Source organism: Stylophora pistillata, chromosome 2 (genome assembly GCF_964205215.1).
Source record: "Stylophora pistillata chromosome 2, jaStyPist1.2, whole genome shotgun sequence".
Classification (NCBI taxonomy): domain Eukaryota; kingdom Metazoa; phylum Cnidaria; class Anthozoa; order Scleractinia; family Pocilloporidae; genus Stylophora; species Stylophora pistillata.
The window spans coordinates 17,845,842-17,865,854 of NC_142520.1; the positions used below are offsets into that span (position 1 = coordinate 17,845,842).

General features: G+C 38.4%; 1 protein-coding gene and 2 pseudogenes across 1 annotated transcript in view; 2 read left to right on the forward strand and 1 right to left on the reverse strand.

The window, feature by feature from the left end:
• LOC148737496 (uncharacterized) overlaps positions 1–20,013 on the forward strand; it is a 221,608-nt pseudogene that overhangs the window by 12,993 nt on the left and 188,602 nt on the right.
• On the forward strand, positions 385–7,027 carry LOC148737497 (uncharacterized; annotated as a pseudogene).
• Positions 11,498–20,013, reverse strand: part of LOC111344265 (uncharacterized) — a 29,534-nt gene continuing 21,018 nt past the window's right edge. The window contains exons 5-6 of the mRNA XM_088750401.1: positions 18,635–18,715; positions 11,498–11,644 (exon numbers count right to left, since the gene is read on the reverse strand). Of these exons, the coding sequence (XP_088606527.1) occupies positions 11,569–11,644; positions 18,635–18,715 (157 nt within the window). The 3' untranslated portion in view covers positions 11,498–11,568. The remainder of the gene's footprint in view (positions 11,645–18,634; positions 18,716–20,013) is intronic.

A 20,013-nucleotide genomic window follows, 5' to 3' on the forward strand; every position in this document is an offset into this window, starting at 1 on the left:
TGCATGGAAGTGCAGTAAAAGTATTATTTTGGGTAAAAAATTAGAAGATATTGAGTCTCGTTGACTCCCATTTCCATAATTTAGCTTATTTGGTTTTATTTGGCACAAACACATCGTTCGGCCGTTCAAAGTGCGATCTACGGTCGACTATGCAGTCGTACAGTTGTCTTTTCAAAACTCGCACCGTGTAACTTCGGCTTATATCCCCAAGCCCCTTGTACACATCGGTTGGCTGAGCCTTCAGATTATTCCCACTGAAACTAGCGGCGTCATAAATACTGTATGCGCAATATAAGCAGCCAGAATTTCAGACCTCTAGTGGTCGTTCGGCATCAGTCTTAGCTGTCGCTGCTCGAAGGATATTTATTGTGAATTTTGTGCGTTATGGCTGACGGAAATAACCCATCTATGCACAAGAAAAAGCGTCCAACAGATCGAGGTCCTCAGTTCTCTTTCAGCAGAGAGCTTCCTCAAGAGAGCAGACTTCTTGGCATCAAAGACCGCGTCAAAAGGCGCGTTAAATCTAACAAAAGCGACCTCAAGTACACAGAATGCGGATCTGATAGAGGCTCTTCTGTTGGTTTTTGAGGAGAAAATGGAGAGGAAAGGACTGACATCGAGCCACCTGAGCTTATCATCAACTGGAAGCACAGCTAGTCCGGATGCTATGCTTACTCTTTCTTATTGACTTATTTCTCTTGCAGAATGAAAATGTGAACAGAGAAGTATAGTCTCTGCAGATGTACCAACATGCCAGGCATCCGAATCGTCTAGCAGAGATCAGGGTGCTTACTGCAAAAACATTCAAATTCAGGGAAACCATCTGGTCTACCTTTTTTAAATAACTGATGTCCATTCTGCTTACCAGTGATTCTGACTTCCTGTGATAACTTTAAATGGGAGCTCAAATGTCTTTTAAAAGATGTGAGGTAGCCAGGGAAGAATAATTACAGCAACTGCTGGTACTAAGTAGTGAAGCATTCATTAATAATAGGTATTACTGATGGGACTTTCCCCGCAGTTTTATTGACGTTTCCACCTCTTAATTTTCTTTTGACTGTCTATGTTTCATGAACTTATTCAATAATTATTTATAATTGCTCTCCTTGACATGGGCATTTGTATGAGAATTTGCTTATTCCCTTTTATGCCCCATGTAAGGAATGCCTGAAGGGTCAGGAAACCTTGACCTCACATCTTTTATAACACAATTGGGCATCTTTTCCCGCACTGCATTAGCTTGGTCCCCAAGTTCCACTTTTCTGGCCAGGTAAACAGGGTCTTTCCAGAGCCCACACTTTTTTTAGAGATCTCCAGTAAGTCCTCTAGTCTTTACGACCTCGCACGTGATTTTCTATGTACGCTTCTCCATACTAAAGAGCATTTTTCAGTTATTTATTTCACATTGGATAAAGCGTCTCAACCTTTTTTTTTTATATTGAGTGGGTATGGCCTTTCACTTCCATGGTAGAAGAAAGATATATCAGGCTTTTTGACTGACTGCTCCACGAAACGAACCGTCTACAATAGATACGCTATTGGATGGGGCAGGGATTTTTTGGCTGCCAATGAAAGCTACGAAACCATCGACCACTTTCTTAAATGGCTGCTGGATTAATATTCTTTTGTTTAAAATGAAATTAGCCTTTGTGGTCTCGCTTGAGATAATGTATTCTTTTCAATTTTGTACTGGAGAACGAGGCCAGAAAGGCTAATTTAAATTTAAACAAAAGAATATTAATCTGGCAACCATTTATGAAAGTGGTCTATTAGGGGCCAATTTCTTCAGGGTATTTCTGACAGAGCCATTAATGATTGTCACTATTCAGAAAATGTACTGAAACAGTCCGTGCCACTTAAATATATAAATCTTGTCTGCAAAACACAAAGTTAATATTTTTAATACTGAAAAAGAGGTCTGGCTGCTACGTAACATTAAATGTCTTGGAGTTATAATAAAATAAAATATAAAATATAATATAAAATATAAATATAAATACTATAACACCTGTTTCAACAACAACAAGGGAAACTCTAAAAAGATCTGGAAAACCATAAAATCGCTAATGGGCGATGTATCAAAATCAGTTGAGACGCCAAATGTTGTTTTGGCTGAAAAGTTTAATGATCACTTCACTTCAATTGCTGATTCACTGAGGAATCTACTACCTAATGTACCTTATTGCAATTCAAAGGTTGAAAACTTTGTTTGTTCAAGAAAAGATCCGGATGTTCTTTTCAATATTCCTCCTGTTACTAAAGATTTTGTGCTGGGTGCTCTGTTAGGACTCAAAACTAACAAAGCTATGGGTATTGACAAGATAAGTGCAAGATATCTGAAAATAGCAGGACCAGCTATTGCTTATTCAATTACTCAAATCTTGAATATTTCAATTAATTCTGGTGTATTCCCTGATTGTTGGAAGATAGCGAAAGTCATTCCGTTGTTTAAATCTGGGGACCGTGAGGATCCGGACAATTATCGACCCATTTCGATATTACCAGTTTTGTCAAAGATTCTGGAACGTCATATACACGATCATCTCTATAATTACTTATGTGAAAACAATCTATTGTACCCTTTACAGTCAGGTTTTCGGAAACACCATGGAACAGACACTGCTCTTATACGAGTCATAGACAATTTGTTATTTAATCTAGACAATGATCAAGTCAGCGGTCTTCTTTTAGTTGATTACAGGAAAGCTTTTGATATGGTTGACCGTGAAATTCTTTTGCAAAAGCTGAATGCCTATGGTTTAACTCCAGTTGCACGTAAATGGTTTAGTTCATACTTGACTGATAGACATCAATTTATTGCTCTTGATAATGTGACATCTAACTCTGCTCTTGTGAGGCATGGTGTTCCACAGGGTAGTATCCTTGGCCCTTTACTTTTTGTCATTTATATCAATGATTTGCCTCTACATGTTAATGGTGCTGACCTGGATCTCTATGCTGATGACACCACACTGACATTATCGGCAGATATCTCAGCGGTTGATTCTCTACAAGATTCACTAGCTGCTTCTTTGAAGGAAATTGAATGCTGGACGCACACCAATAAACTTCCTCTCAACGAAAAAAAGACTAAAACACTACTGGTCACAGGCAAACGCCTTGGGAAGAAACTTCCAGATGGTTATAATTTATCTCTTAAAACTATTAATGGTGTATCATTGGAACAAGTACCCTCAGCTAAACTTCTTGGTATAGACATTGACCACGATTTATCAATGAACACTTATGTTGACAGACTGTGCAAAAAAATTTCACAAAGAATTGGAATTTTGAATAAGATCAAACTTTGTTTACCATTTAACCAAAGACTTTTATTTTATAATAGTTTGATTAAGCCATTATTTGATTATGCCAATGTTGCATGGCAGTCACTTTGCTCTAATGAATCTCTTTTAAGAATACTTAGGCTACAAAAGAGAGCTGCTAGGGTTTTATTAGATGCTGAACCACGTAGTTCATCAGTTATGCTATTCAATCGTTTAAAGTGGATACCATTTTATAACTCTACTAAGATAGCTAAATGTTCAATACTATTTAAAAGGATTAATTATTGTGTACCTAATTATCTTAATGATAGCTTAAGATTATTAAGTTCAGTACATTCACGCAACACTAGATTTTGTAAATACAACTTTTTATTACCTAAGTTTAAAAGGGCTAGAGAAGGAGGGAAAACTTTTCTAGTTTCTGCCATAAAATTATGGAATCAGTTAAAGCCTGAATTAAAAAAGTCTAATACACTTAAGGCCTTTAAAGACAACGTATTTAAATATTATTATGATGACAAATCATGCTTAGCTCATTTTAATCGGTAAATTTTATTGATAGTAGTTTTATATATTCTTACTTGTTTATATTATCTTGTATTATATATTTTATCAATTAAATATTATTTGTAATTAGCTAAATTTTTTTTTTTTTTCAATATATTAATGATTCTATTGTATTTGCATTTATATATTTATTGTAATTAAGAGGACCACAAGTTTATTAGTGTTTGTGCACTATCACGTGCTATCCTCAATAAATAAAGTCTTATTATTATTATTATTAAGTTGACTTAAAGGCCCATTTTCATCTGAGATCCTTTGCAGTCGTTTGTTTTTGTTTTCGAATCGAGGCTGTGTATAAAACTTCTACAAAGCTTACTTGATGCTGAAGGAAATTTTCCGCTTCAACACTAAATAAAATATAAACAAATAACCAATATTGGCCAAAACTGATTTACTTTACGCATTTCAATTATAGAATAATGACTTGTACAAATGAGATCGCTTACATACATATCTCAGGATCTCAAGTAAAAATCAGTCAAATAATTATTCTCACCTCGAAAAAATCTCCCCGGAGTCTCTAATTCCATCGTAGGAACAATGCAACAACATTTCTGCAAAAGCACTGTCTGTAGTGTTACCGAAACCTATTGTTGTTTTCCTTGCCCTCCATAAATCATACACAGACTCTCGAAGTCGAATAACCTTTGCCGAGCCGGGCAGACCCTGCCTTCCTCTATACCGCTTCTTCAGGGGCATCAACTTTTCAAATGACGTTTTTCACCGTCATACATGTAAGAATTAAAAACTATTTACTGATATGGATACTACGATAGTTTGTTGTTCGCACATGACTGAAGATGGAACTTTGAAAGCCCTAATTAGTAAGATGGAAGAAGATATCAAAGCGATTCTGCAACTTCGAGGAAAATAGCGTATTTTTCATATATGAAAAATGATCTGGGCGCGCAAGGCATCTCGGTTGAAAATGGGCCTTTAAGGTTACCCAAGCTAAGTTTCTCAGATAATAATGTGGACAAGTTTGTTAAAAGTTTAGACATTGATCATGTCACACAGATCCCAGGGGCATCAGATATTTCTTACACAGTCACTGGCCTAGTGTTTATAATTATTTATTTGCACATGAGAGTTCCCCATCTTTCTTGTAAACTAGTCTGGTTCAATGAAAATGAAAATCATTTAATTTCTCAGTTCTCGGATGACGGAGCTCCTAAAACAAATGAGCTGACAATGTCAATTCTAAGTATGGTGTACTGGAACTTTGGTGATCAGGTGTAAGTGTAAAAGAGAAAGATCAAATAATGCATGACCTCTGGAAGCAGCTCACTGAAGAGATGAAAATGTTTGAAGGTAATGTTTTGACTGTTTGTGATAAAGGGTGCACTGTTGAATTTCAGTCAGGAGCAGGCATGTCCTGGCAAAGCTGGGCTGCCAATGAACTCAACCAGGCAGCTACATATCCTTTCCCAAATGCACATGTTCATAAAGGAAACATGAATACTATGGGGGTTAGTTTTGGAATGGGTAAAGATGACACCTGGAAACCTTAAACTAAGGTAATGAGAACCTCTAATACTGAATTGGTGAACAATTTTCTTTCCTCTCTTCCCCAAACCTTTCAGAAAAAAATTGAAATTCCAGAAAGTTACAGTTCACGGCTGAAAATGGCATCCGACAGTTTGGTCTGTCTAGGATTGAGCATTTTCCAGACAGGTTAAGGCGTGGGAAGAGCAAAGTCTGATCCTTTTTTTTCTGGTCTGGGAGCACCTATAGGGAATAGAGACTCTTTTGAGGGTCTCTGGTACAGACAATGTTGGGGAGCGTGCTAGGAAGCAGGGGATGTTGCAGAAATCAGAGGTGGACCTAAAGCAATACCTGCAGAAGAGAAGTTTTCCTCATGTAAGGCATGCATCAGGTAGGGGGGGGGGTGTATTGGGATACTTTACTTCAAGAGTAAAAGAACATTTTAGTGATGAAGCTAGAATAGGTATAACAAGTTACCAGTTAGGCTTATTGGCAATCAAACCATTGCATTGGCTCTATATTACCATTGTTTAGTTGACACTTAAGAAAGGAAGATGAAACAGAGGCATAAACAATCCAACGACTGCCTCTTGGCAACATAGGTGAGTATCTGAAGAGTGCAGGGGGACTTTTTAATAGAATAGAGACCAATTCTGCCCAGGTTGCAGAACTGAAAGAAATGTGTAGTATGTATTTTAACTTGATGTCATTGCTTTTTTCATCAAGTTAAACGGAAGTTCCGTAAGCACACAGGAGACGCGTTTAGAGATGATGCAATGCGAAAGTTGCATAAGCATGTGTAGGCTAGATCACGAGGTTGTAACAGGAGATGCGTGGAAGATGATAAACTTAGTTTTTGTGTGTGAGAGCAGAAATTAAGAGAGACATTGTGAAAACAAGGAGGAAAATAAAAGAGGAGTTGTTAAGGACAATTTTCGAGTATGTGAGTTAATTAGAGTGTTCTTCACAAGTTTGGTACATTTGTGTTAATGTCGCAACATGGAAAGTTGGATATGCCATTCCCTATGAAAATTTGCTGTTTAGAAGATATAGGGTGGGTTGTGGCATTGTCTCTTTGCAGGCTAAAGAAGCCAAACTTCTGGAGTGAAGTGTGATTTGACCTTACCTAACCGGTCAAATGTTAGCACCACCACTGGTAAATGGTGGCAAGTAATGCGAAGTAATTATGTTCTCTCATTTTACCTCCTTGAACATCAACCAATGCCCTCTTGTTGTCCCTCACACTACCAATGACGTTCTCCACCACAATGTTACCAACCAAATGTTTGTAGTTGTGGTGGAAATAAAGAAAATGATTTGCTCAGTTGTCAAGTTTGTTTGTCTAGTATTAACCTGGTGACTTGTGCAAGCAGCAGAGGCGCGAAAGAATCAGTGTTGTGTGCACTAAAACCCATTGTCTGTAAACAGTGCAATACTTGCTTTGCTGATATTTTATCACTGTGGTCTCATCTAAAGTTCTGCAATGCCACTGAGGAAGGAAGTGTAGCTATCAATCCAAGTTTGATGACAGTACCTGGTTTAAAGTAAGCTTTACATAGTAGAGAATTAAGCACTGCAGTTAATAAGGAAATTCTAGTTAAGCGCCTTGAAGGTGCATTGGCTTGGGAAGGGTAGTTGAATTATTTTTTAATCAACAGTTTAAATCTCCCAAAATATTTGATGTAAAGTGTATTTTTCTCGGTCAAGTTGGTGCAAAATAAGGCACACTTACTATGAGAATGATAACTAAGCTCTCAACAAATCCTGTGTACCAGTACTGTGGGTAATATGCCTACTTAATAAGAAAAATACTTTAAAATTGGTGCAAAATTGTTTAAATTAGCTATGTTTGCTAGACAGGTTAAACCTATCGGAATGCAAAAGTACTGTTGTCACTGATATCACTTGGTTTGCACTGATATTATTACATAGAAAACTTTATAAACCCATTTTTTTTAACTGACTTCCATTTTAGAGGCAGAGTTTCTGCTCTATTGTATTTATGGAATTTTGTACATAAAGGTTTGACTACTAAACCCTTTACATGCTAACAACAGTATGAATATTCTCCATACTGTTCTCAATACATTTTTCAAGGTGCTGACGAGGAGAATTTGTTTAACAATCAAGAGCTCCTTTATTTAGTTATTATTTCCTTCGTTCTTGTGACTTTGTTTAATTTGGGGTTAATATTGTTAGAAATGAGATGCTGGTCACTGTTAGTGGTCTAAGGGTTAATAACTAATGACTCAGGATTTTGCTTGTTATGTTGACACAATGCATTTGTTTTAGTAATGGATTTGTCTTAAAAAAAGTTACAAAAGTTTGCAGCTTGATAGTTTTAAACGCAGGATGAAGTATACATAGATAGATGAAATTGTATTTAAAAGGAGTAATTCTCTATACTCATTTATGATTTTGTAGAGATCGTGGAAGTCAGACCACAGCTGAATTACAACATCTTTCGTTTCAAGGAAGAGGATATCTTTTTGTTGCAGTTATGCTGGCAGAAAGTCCATAAGCTTTTTTTTATCTGATCCAATTAAACTTGTCCAGTCATAAGATCCACTTCCCTTACCGTCTGCATTCTTCTTTTCCCAGATTGAGAAAGGAATTCCAATATTATTTATAGCCTTGACAAGGGACTCTAGGTACACACCTTTCTTCTCTTCCCTTGCCTTTCTGAGGTCACCATTGCTGTCCCTTTCCATAACTTCAGTCCTTAAGTTTTCAAGTAGGAAGTCTGTTAATCTCATCATCAGGTGAAGTTCATCCAAAATGACATGGTCTAGTTCAATATTTAAAAGAGACTGGTTTATAACAGAAAATTTCCGAAGGAGTAGCATATATTTAATATTGGACAGAGTCCTTTTCATTTCTGTAGAGAGGTAGTGCTCCATTGGTTTTTCAGTGTTCCATCTATCCAACTTGTGAATAAGGCATCAAAGACAAGCATAAGTAGATGTGGTACCACTAAGACCCATGGCCATGAGAAGAAACTTAGAATCTCCCCCAGAAACATTTCAATTTTCACTTTTTTCCCATCAACCTGAATTGAGCCAGCCTCCAAAGTAGTGTTGATTTCATCGATGGCTGATCTGAAAGAGTTTACCATGGTGTGATACTTTTCTGGGCCATTGACAATTGCTATGGTTCTGTTGCCTTTAGAGGACATCACCTTTTCACCAGTTTGAAGAAGACAGAAGGAGAGGATCATGAAATTAGTGCTCCTGGACATTTTTGCCCCATCACCACTTATCTTGACTTTCACAGGTTCATTTAGGTCATAATGTGGATTATTTTTCAAAAGTTCTCTCACATGTTCAATCAGTGTCTCAGAGAAAGATATCTGGGCACCTGGGTACTGGCCTGGAACAGGTTGAATTGTGCAAATCTTGTTAAGTTCATTTCGCTTTTGTTTGACTAAATAAGACTTTGGGAGCTCATCACACATCATTGTAAGTTCGTGATAGAGTTCATCACTTGCACAGAATTTATCTAAGAGAAAGAGGACTTGTTCCAGTTTTTCATCTTTCTCATCTGTAATGCTGGTTGGTGTGGGTGTGGGTACGGCAGACTTTTCACTGCCAAAATGAAGCGTATATGGTGTGCCATGTTTGGCATCCGCACCTTTGAGGCAACTCACTTCCAATCCATATGACTTCATGAACCAGAGTGCCACTTCTGCTCTACATTTTAGTGCTTTTAGTTGCCTGGACCTCTGCCTTTGGAAAAGATCGCCCAGCTTCTTCCCAGTGCACCCTACCTCCCCCAGCCTCTCCTCGAGCTTATTTATGTGCTGAAAAAACTCATCGTTTTGTCCTCTTAATTGAGCTATTTCCTCATCTTTTTCCTTCAGGTGTTCGTCCGTTTCTTTCAGGGCTTCATTCATTTCTCTCACTAGTTCTTTCTTTTGATCTTCCAGGTCTTCAATTCTTTCCTTCCACTCCTGAATCTCTCTAGCTTGTCTTGAGCCCATAAGTTCTTCTTCAACACCTTTGAGTGATACAAGTTCATGTTAAAAAATGCTAACTTTAAGACTTTTTTGATCGAGTTGATTCCTTCCTCGACTATTCTTAGGATTTCTGTACTTGCTTCTCACTGACCCGGCTTGTTTTGACAAGTTGTTATTGATTCGTTGCCCTGACTCTTGGTTTATTCGAGCGCAATGCCCGGGGATCAAATCATTAAAAAGAGTGATGTAGTTACGAGTTTTCACTTCAGGATCGCTCTTATCAACGTTGCCATGCCATTCTTTTAGGAGAAAATACGGTATTTCGACTGACAAGGCAATCTGAGATTCGTCAACATCCTCTCGGCTGCGATAATTTTTTGCTGGGCTGCTAATTCGAAGATTGGCAGCAGCTTTTTGTTGCTCACGATCGCTTAATAAATCAGACATAGTTTGAACTTAAAACAAGTAAATAAATGCGCTGCAGATGCTATAGCAATGTCGTAATATTTAATAATTAATTTCCAAGCTGAAATACAATCACGCACGCGACCCACGTGCGAACGGACTGAGATGGGAGCTTGGGTATTGTAAATAGTGGACTGCTGTTTTTAAGACCAGCGTACTTCCACATGAAAATGCCTCGCTATCGCTATATTCCTAAAATGGCTTCCAAAACAACGAAGGAAAAGTGCCGATACGGCGGACGTTTTCTATATTTTTTGCATTGTTATAACGCGTCTCTTCTTAGGGACATGTTGCATAAATAGCTGGATTATCACTCTTCTTATGCGTTGATTTGTCCGAACTATTTAGTCGATCTACAGGAAATCTCTGGTGGTTGTTGAAGGTTTGTTTTTAGACGATGGTGTGGAGAGCGATGGAAAATGAATTCATTCAAGGTTTGATGTCCAAATTTGAACATTCCTCAGGTAATATTTGACGACATTTGAGAACTTATGAGACATTTTGGGTCTCTTTTAGGTCAAATCTTGAATCATCATTTGTCCGAACTTTTCCTTTAAAAATCAACCACCGGACAATATTTTTAGTATCACAAGGTTGTCCTCTTTGTTTTAGGAGCAATGGAAGATGGTCATCCTCTTTTACAGGTCAGTAATTCGGATATATATTTTTTATCCTATACATTTCTTTGTAATCGTTTCTCCGCCATCTTTAAAGGCTTGGTGAGGTGAAATATGATCGATGTCTCCGATATCTGGTAATGATGCAAAAGTTTGTTCCAAATGATGCTATTTTATTACTTTCTTTGTATTTATATCCGAAGTTATAACCTCAAATTTCTAAAAAGAAAAGAGCTCCTTCCTGTTCAATGTTGTACACTTTTCTCAACCACTAGATATTTCTATCAGATTTAAAAAACAATTTTCAACTAAAAGACTTTGAAAAAGGACAAAGAGGAACAACACACCAGACCCCCATTGCACCCTAATTCTAGAGCATCCCTTAATCCAGTTTAACAGAAATATAAACAACAGTAAACAGTCAAATTGAAGTACGGTTATAAGAAACCGGATGTCTCTATAAAGGCCTTAAAGAATCCGTGGGGGTTCGTGAGTTATCTAACAGCGTCCAGTAGTTTGTGATAATGTGCAGAGAAATGAGGTGTTCACCATTGGTATTTTGTTACTTCATTGAGCTGAAGAAACGCGGTTCGTGGTTCCAAAGTCTTGAACATCTTTTTCAGATCAACAAAATTTGTAAATTTCGCGTATACCGTGATAATGTTTTATAGACGCTTGGAGAGAAATTCAGGGAAATGACACATTTTCAATTAGTCGTTTACACCTATTGCACTGTAAGTTTAAATGACAGGCTCATTTAAACTGGGTTTTCACTATAGGTGTCACTAAGCTGTTTTTTCTTTTTGTTTTTTCATTCATTCTTCGTGCAAAGAAGAATAAACACAAGAAGAATGAAACACAGCCTTGAGCACTGAACTACATAGAATATTCTTGACTTGATAGCGAGAATATTTAAAGAAGCGGGAAAGGGTCTAACGGTAAATTTGACCCTAGAATGATCCCTCAACAAATTCCCTTACATTTTTTTCTTCGATAATCCATTTTTGCAAACGAATACAATGCATGTTTAAGAGGAAATTTCTTAGTCTGTGTTTTAGTGCAGCTTTATTGGGACATGACCAATGATATGCATGAAACATGCAATATAATATAACCCACGCACTTAAATGTCTCTTTCGAGGGTGGGATTTGACTTGTTCCTCTTACACCAATATTTAGAAAGACTCCAAACTTACACCACTTCCAGGTGGGTATTGTTACTGAAAATGCCTGATGGTAATTTCTTCAACTGGTTGTTGCTCAGGGACCTGTCAAAATTTAGTAAATGTAGTGTCAATTACATAGTATTTGACAACAAAGTTCAATCAGAGTGAATGTGCTTCAAGCTATTCCTGATGTAATGACACGAGGGTCTAAACTTGATCTGATATCTCCAGTTTAGTCTGACATCTCAAGGCAGGATAACAAGAGAGGATAACAAACTATAATCTGGGACATTATTAATTGAGACAAATTTGAAATTTTTTAGCTCTGAAAACAACTTGATTCTTTTCAAATGCCTTTTCACCCTCCTCCTATTACCCATTGTTGTACTACACAAGGCTTGACATTACACACTGTCATGTATTGTAGTCCTCATAATAATCCAAGCAACACTGAGTAGGGGATAAGGGGTGAGTAAATTAACAGCAATGGTTTGGAGCGGGAAATATTGGAATAGTCATATTATGAAAACAGTTTGTTGAAGACTACATAAAACGTATTTTGTTGCGCATGCACAGATTCATATGGCACGATCAGGCTTATTTTCGCAAGACAGAGACAGGGAATAAAATTTGTATATCTGCTGAGGATTATTTAGCTGAACCTTTTAAAGATCAAAAGAAACCTGACATAGTAGTCTTGCATTCGAGCTGTATTTGATAAACTTTACATATTTTATGATTAATAATGTCCACTCTTAAGGGTGGATAAGTAGGATTATTTGCACACAGATTTGTCTAAATCGGAATAAGCAGAAAGTTTGAAAGTTTTAGATAAGGCTGCTATTATATTCTATTCTATCCTATTCTTTCCACTATTTGTTTTAAACAATTTTCTTGAACTTTACTCCTAAATCTTGACAAAATACTTTTTGTTCAATATTGAACACCTTTTTAATAGGTTGAATCTTCCTACTGTCACACGCAAAATGAAAACCTAAAATTGAAAGGCTTACAAAACGATTACAAAAGCTGACGTTTCGAGCGTTAGCCCTCTGACGAAGGGCCAACGCTCGAAACGTCACCTTTTGTAATCGTTACGGTGGCCAATTTACCAATTCAACTTTGTTGATATATCCAAGTTATATCAGTCTGATAGTTGCCCCTTGGAAATTTGATATTCTTAAAACTAGCATATTTGCCCTCGAAGCTTCGCTTCTCGGGCAAATATTTGTTTTAAGAACATCAAATTTCCGCGGGGCAACTTTCAGCCGATAGTTCCTCGACAGAAACACTCTATTGTTTAAATATATTTCGTTACAATATCTCTGAAGCGTTATTGATTTGCGTAATTTATTTTTTATAGCAGTAAATAGTTTGCGTAATTTATTTTTTATTGCAGTAAACTGGGTAAGTAACATTTGTTCTCATTCCTTAGACAAGACTGAAACTCAGGTACTATCATACGGACTAAAACACTCAGTAACACCTAAACGCATACCGACCGAGGCTGTTGTATCTAGTGTTGAGGCGGCCCTGTCTCGGCAACGAGAGCTATCTGAGCCGACCAAGGATAACATCAGAAGCAGAATTGCCTCCACTATACAATCAACGTCACTAAATGACAGCAACTTGACTAAAGACGAACAACGCGCACTGAAACGACTGACAAACGACGATAACATAGTCATCCTACCAGCCGACAAAGGACGAGTTACTGTTGTTATGGACTAAACTGACTATCACGACAAAATGGACGCACTAGTTAACGACAAACGAACCTACGAAGAACTCAAACGTGACCCAACTCCTGCACTTCAACGTAAACTCAACAGTAAACTACTGACACTCAAGAAAACGAACGCCTTTGACACCCAACGGTACTATCGACTGAGGTGCTCGGTACCACAGCCACCGAAACTCTACGGTTTGCCGAAACTACACAAACCTGGTTTCCCGATGCGACCTATTGTTTCTTTCTGTGGCTCTCCCACATACCAACTATCCAAGTACCTGACGACAAAAGTACAACCGCTAACCGACAAATCCAGACATAAATTACAATCCACTGAAGACTTCATTAACGCTATCAAGACTGTTCAGATACCTGACGACTACAAACTAGTGTCATTTGATGTGAAATCACTGTTCACATGTATTCCACTTTAATTGGCATTACAATGCACTGAGACTGCAATCCGACAATCTACCGACCCACTACCGCTACCGACAGACGACATTATGGACTTGCTAAACATTTGCCTAACGTCTACTTACTTTCAGTACAACGGTAAACACTACAAACAGTTACACGGCACTGCCATGGGGTCTCCAGTTTCTGTTGTTATAGCAGAAATTGTGATGCAGAACATCAAGGAACGCGCCCTTTCGACTTGCCGACAAACGATACCGCTTTGGTTACGTTACGTTGACGACACCTTCACCGCTGTTCGACACGACGAAATTGACGCAATCCACCGCCACCTTAATGAACAAAACACTGACATACAGTTTACCAGAGAAGTCGAAGAAAATGGTAAACTTCCTTTTCTAGACTGCCTGGTAAGCCACAACGACAACTCATTACGGACGACAGTTTACAGGAAACCGACACACACCGACAGATTACTAGACGAGTCATCCTACAACCCTACATCACACAAAGCCACAACTATCAGAACTCTAACACGACGCGCACAACTAAAATGCGACTCGACAGACAGCTTATCCGACGAGAAAAAATACCTTCACCGTGTTTTTACGAAGAACAACTACAACAACGACTTCATCCGACGAAACACTCACCGACCCACTACCACTACCGAAACAAACGACACCGCAACCCCTACGACTACAGCAACCATACCGTACATAAAAGGCATGTCTGAAAACATCTCGCGCATCTTACTACCCTTCAATATCCGCATCGCCCACAAACCCATCGCCACACTACGTCAGTTACTAACCAACGTTGAAGACAAAGACGAACCGAGGAACAGACAGGGAACGATTTATAAGATCAATTGTTCCGACTGCCAAGCCTCCTACATCGGTGAGACTGGCACAAACCTCATAACAAGACTGACTGAACACAGACGGGCGACGAGGAAAGGTGATGTCAGCAATCACATTGCTGAACACCATCGACTTACCAACCACAATATTTACAGGGACTCTGCGCAATGCCTAACCTACAGCACTGGCTATTTTCAACGACTGACTCTGGAAAGCTGGTTTACTAGCTTAGAACAGACTCCCCTAAACAGATGTCAACAACTACCCGCTCCATACAAACGACTCATTCACGACATTAACATCTTCCTAGCTCAAGAATTTCAACACTTTAAGCAGCAGTTGAAGGATTAAACTCTTTCCAAACCCCTTCGGTAACTGCCCGAAAAAATCTCTCCTTCCCACGATGTTCTTGTTAATAAGTTTTTGTTCAGATTTTAATTAGCTAACCGGAAACACAGCTAAGCTTTCTCTAAGCGCTTGCTGGAGATCGTCCACGAACTTAAGCCGTATTGTGAACGACTTTACTACAAAGCGAAGATTAGATTTTGCACGCACAGAGAGCAGAAAGCTACGTAGGCGAAAGCGCCAGTTGCTCGACATACCTGCGTGGCCCGTGCGACGAAATAACTTCACGGGATTGTCAAAGTTTCAGTCACAGCAAATTATGCAAATAATCTAGAAAGATTTAAGCTTAAATCTCGTTTAACGGCTAAAGCGAAATATCAATGACTGCAACCATCATGTTGTATACAAACCTCGCAAACTTTAGAGCACGTTCTCTAGTGATACCTGCGAAAGTATTCAGTATAATTTCCGGTAAGATTTTCGCGGACAATCTGATAGATTTTCTCTTACATTGTGTGCTGAGACTGAAACTTTTCACCTCAGGCAAATCTCTGTCGCACCGCCCAAACAAACATAGCGAGTATTTGAGCAATTAGTATTTGTCCGTGTTACAACATGCTTCACTCTGATTGGGCAGAAAAACAAAGACTTTCTGGCACTAATCAGATGGCAGAATGACTACGACCGTTTGGAACTAGTCTTGTAAGACAATGTCCCCAGGGGCTCTTCATGCCCCAACTTGAAATTGACCCACAGCCCCTGGGTCTCCGAGGATGTATCGTAGCTAGTTGATCCTCCGAAAAAAGTTGAGCCGTCGTTTCTGATTCATGATTATAGTTTTCGAGGTCCTGGTCTTGTTGTTGATCGTTATTTTGGATATGTTGAGGCAGAGAATCGGCAGTACGTTACTCTTCACTTCGAGTTTGCCGTCGTCTCGGGGTATCGCTTGCGCTTGGTTGCGTTTCTTCGTTCTCGTCGAAGGCATCGCTTGGAACAAGCGTACTTAGAGGGATGTTAATATTTTGTGTTCACCAAGAACTCTTTGAAGCGTTAAACAGTGAAGGAACAACCAAGGCAAAGCAAATGATTTATCCTTGTGATCTTAGTTGCTGTAATAAATCCCTGAACCGAAGCAGGCATGCTAAGCACAGTTTGATCGACACAGAGAAAGAACAGTTGTGATTGGACAATAGTTGGCTGCACGTGCAATCAATGCAAGCTTATCTGACCTTTGTGCTCTTACTATTATTAGCACTTGACAATTGTTTTCTGTTTACTTTGCCCTTACATGCTAGTAGTTTCATCATTAACTATAATTTATAATTCATAAATTCGCGTTAAGCGCGGTGAGCGAAAAAAAAGGAAGTAATCATCACCCATAAGAAAGGTCAAATGGTAGCAGTAAAAGCTATCTCCCTGTTAAGACCTTCTTAGGTGAATCTGTCAACAATTATTCAATTTTGCTCATCTTTCGTTTTCTTCTATTAAAACAGTAAGCCATTGGTCAACCCAATGTTCAGCTGAAAGGACTTCAAGGTCGTAATGAATTTTTCGAAACCATCTTATTGGAGATGATAGATTTTTTTTACTGACACAAAATAAAACTATTTTTTAAAGATAAAGTGCATAATCGTATGTAGATAGGAATTTCAAATAGTATCCACTGCAAGAGGAGTGTTCGTGGAGGTCACCATTGCATCCGATACACTTATACTTTTGTTTTACAAAATTCTTAAGGATACAACTGTGACCTTCTAGAGCGAACAGCATCGCAGAGAGCTATACCTCTAGTACCCGAAGATAATACATGCATCATATGTAGAGCTTCGAACAAAGTCCTCTTGTCCCTACTAGCTACATAGAATATTCGATAAAAGATTCAGTTTATTGAAAATATCAATTTTCTCTGATCTTTTCTCATGAAATTCAGGTTATTAATGAGCGGTGGTAACTTACAGGCCCTTGAGCTTGGTAAACTTGCCACTGAGAATGCCTCGTGGTGGGCTCTTTAGCTTGTTTTGGCTTAAGTATCTACCATAAAAAATCGTGGCATTTTATAGTATTGAAAAAAATTAATAAGAAGATAAAAGAGGATGGAAAATAATTTTTGAGCAAGTCCTACTTCTTATAAAAGAATAGATATAACGAAGTTTTGCATCGCCATTGAAAAATCTTTCCCGAAGAATAACGGAAGGGAGGAAACGTCTACGAAACCTGGCCATGGACACAAATCATGTTCTGTAACGTGACTCTAATCTATACAAAATTATGTACTACATAATGTTGCATAAATTAGACGTTAGTAATTTGATAACATTTTTTACGAAGTGGGGTCGTTCTAGAGTGAAAGGTAATCCAGGTAATAAACAACACTGAAGTGAAGTCATTTTCCATTATTTTTGGGGTGAATTTACGATTCAGTCCCTGCGTTCATGGACTTTGCTTTAAGGATATAGAAAAACATTATGAGTAGTTTTTGTACAGAGAAAGAAAAGACCAATGTTCGATTGGCTTCGCACTTACGCAAAAAGATTTCAAAGTTCACGCAGTCTCTGCTTGCATTTATGGTTGGTGTCATGGTTGGTGTCACGGTTGTTGAAAAACGCTGGATTATTTGCCGCAGAATCTCTTGAAGAGCAAGTGTTTAGAAAGAGCGACTCGTGTTTCGGTCTAAAGGATCGCTGTAAGTAACAACTAGCTTTATTAGCTTTGCATTGCTGTTCGCAAAGAGACCAACAGTAGAAGGCAAATAATTCTCTTGACCCAGGTCTATTGGGATAGTACAACTGGTCTTCTACGAGAGCTTTAACGGGTGGCGCAAGAAATATGGTAAATCGTTTCTTCCAGAAAAGAGAGGCGATCGGTTACTGGCGCGGACTGATATATTGAAGATGTTCCATAGCAAGATGGCAACAAAACGGAGACATCGTTACCTTCGAGAAATATACATATGGCTTTCTGCGTTCTTCTTGAAAGTTCTCTTTCCCGAAAGTCGCACAAAATTTTCTTAAAAACCTCTTCGTCGATGGCTATTGTCAGTAAAGTTGATAACGAAGGCTTTCTGTCTACAATATCATATGTCAATATGGAAGAAAACTACCAACTCTAGCCAATGAGAATTCACGAAAGTATTGAGTGATCAGGTTAACCAATAAAAAATTAATCATTATACACTTTCTTTCAAAAGAGTCACATCACAGAACACGATTTGTGTCTGGTTTACGAGGGAGGGGGAAGGAGGGTACGGCTACACGTGGGTTCTTCTTTGACGCCCACAACTACTTTGATGCCTTCTTGAGATTAGACGCTTGGTTGAACATCAGTTTGGAAATGATAACTTTGAGAAATAAATACTCTCAGCGTGCGTAATTCTTGAAAAGAAAAATTGACATGTTTAAACCACAACCTCCAGTCTAGTGAGCTGAGGTATGTCTATATGAAACTTGTACGGCTGATAGTGTACTCAACACCACCTCAAGAAATGTTTCAACCGTGTTTAACACGTACGGGTTATAATGCTGATGAAGTATGATTGTAAGAATCAATGGATTAAAGAAAAGCGTCTTAGAACAATTACAATTGATTACTGCTCCTGGATATTTCCAACGGAAAGTCCCTTAGTTGGTTGTCACTCAAGTCCTAATTCCGAATTTGCCACACGTGTATTCAGTAGGCACAGTTTGTAATGCGAAGCTGATCACAATTAATGAAATATGGAAAGGAATCTCAGCTTACAGCCATTGCAGATGAATATCATCCGAGTTGTTCCTGAAAATGTCTGATGACAATTCGTTCAACTGATTTTTACTCAAGTCCCTAGTGAGAAATCATTAGAACTGTGTTGAATAGGCACGGTTTACAAAGCTAATGAAATATATGTTATTTATTTATTATTAAACATAATATATAGATTTAGCCAAGCCTAAAAGCGTGTAACACATGCCTGTGAAAAGTCACAGTTTTGGAGAAACCAAGAAAGTAAACACAATTCGCAGTACATTTTTAAAAATCATTTTTTCCAAAAAAAAGCTTCAGTGAAAGAAGACTAATTAAAGAACTTATTTCCGACGAAAAAAGCAATAGGTGCCTATTACCTTTTAACTAAAACATCAAGATGAATGATAAAAATCGCTAAATATTTTCGCATGTGTGCAATTGGGCATGTGGATCATATTTCAAAAGGGAATATGCGAATTTGTCCGTGAGTGAAGACATCTCAAGTTCGATGAAATCTATCAACAGGAAGCAAGTCTAAAATGGCCAAGAAACATCTCATGACGACAGATTTATCCAAAACAGTTTTTGATTTGCTGCTATAAGCGAAAACGTACGAATTTCTCACGTGTACAAAGCCCACGCAGTAAAATTTATCATGCTTAGATCGTTGTTTACTTGCCTTCAAGGCCAGAAATTGCGCAGCGTTATGTTGAAAATTCTCAAAAAAAATTCGATTTGACGCAAAATGTTCTATTAAACAATACTTTTTGAACACATTGTTACTGGAACATAATATTTACCGGGCCATCGAATCGTCAAATTGTCGCTAGGCCCTGCTTGAAGTCCGAAGGTTCGGTTTTCACTTTACGTCCATAATTCGCACCGTCTTAGAGAATCGTAGTGTCGTTGACTCGAGAGCTTATTCTGTCACCTTTAAGACCTTGATATCCATTCTTTTCCTAGAAGAGTATTCTACAGCATTGTTAATTTACATTCTGAGTTCCACAAGGTCTAACTCGATCGCAAATGAACGAAAAATCCGACCTGAAAATTTTGAGGGTCGGCCGCGCGGACGCCATATCTTCAAATCTGATCATAGAGTATTTTCGTGATGGCATACATGACAGAGGACACGTACGTACGTACGTACGTAGGCTCGGTCAGTCACATGACAACCAAACAAATAGAGGTTGACCATGTTTTATGGGAATGGGGCTCTGCTCCACGCGCGCTTCGCGCGCGTGGGAGCCCCGCTATCATTGTTACTCCGCCCTGTTACCATATCGTTGCGCCTAGTAAAGTATGCACAACACCAGATTTGTTTAATATCAGCTTATGGCTGCACAGCTGGGTATTGTTCCTTCAAACATCTGGTGACAAGTGGTTCAGCTGATTGT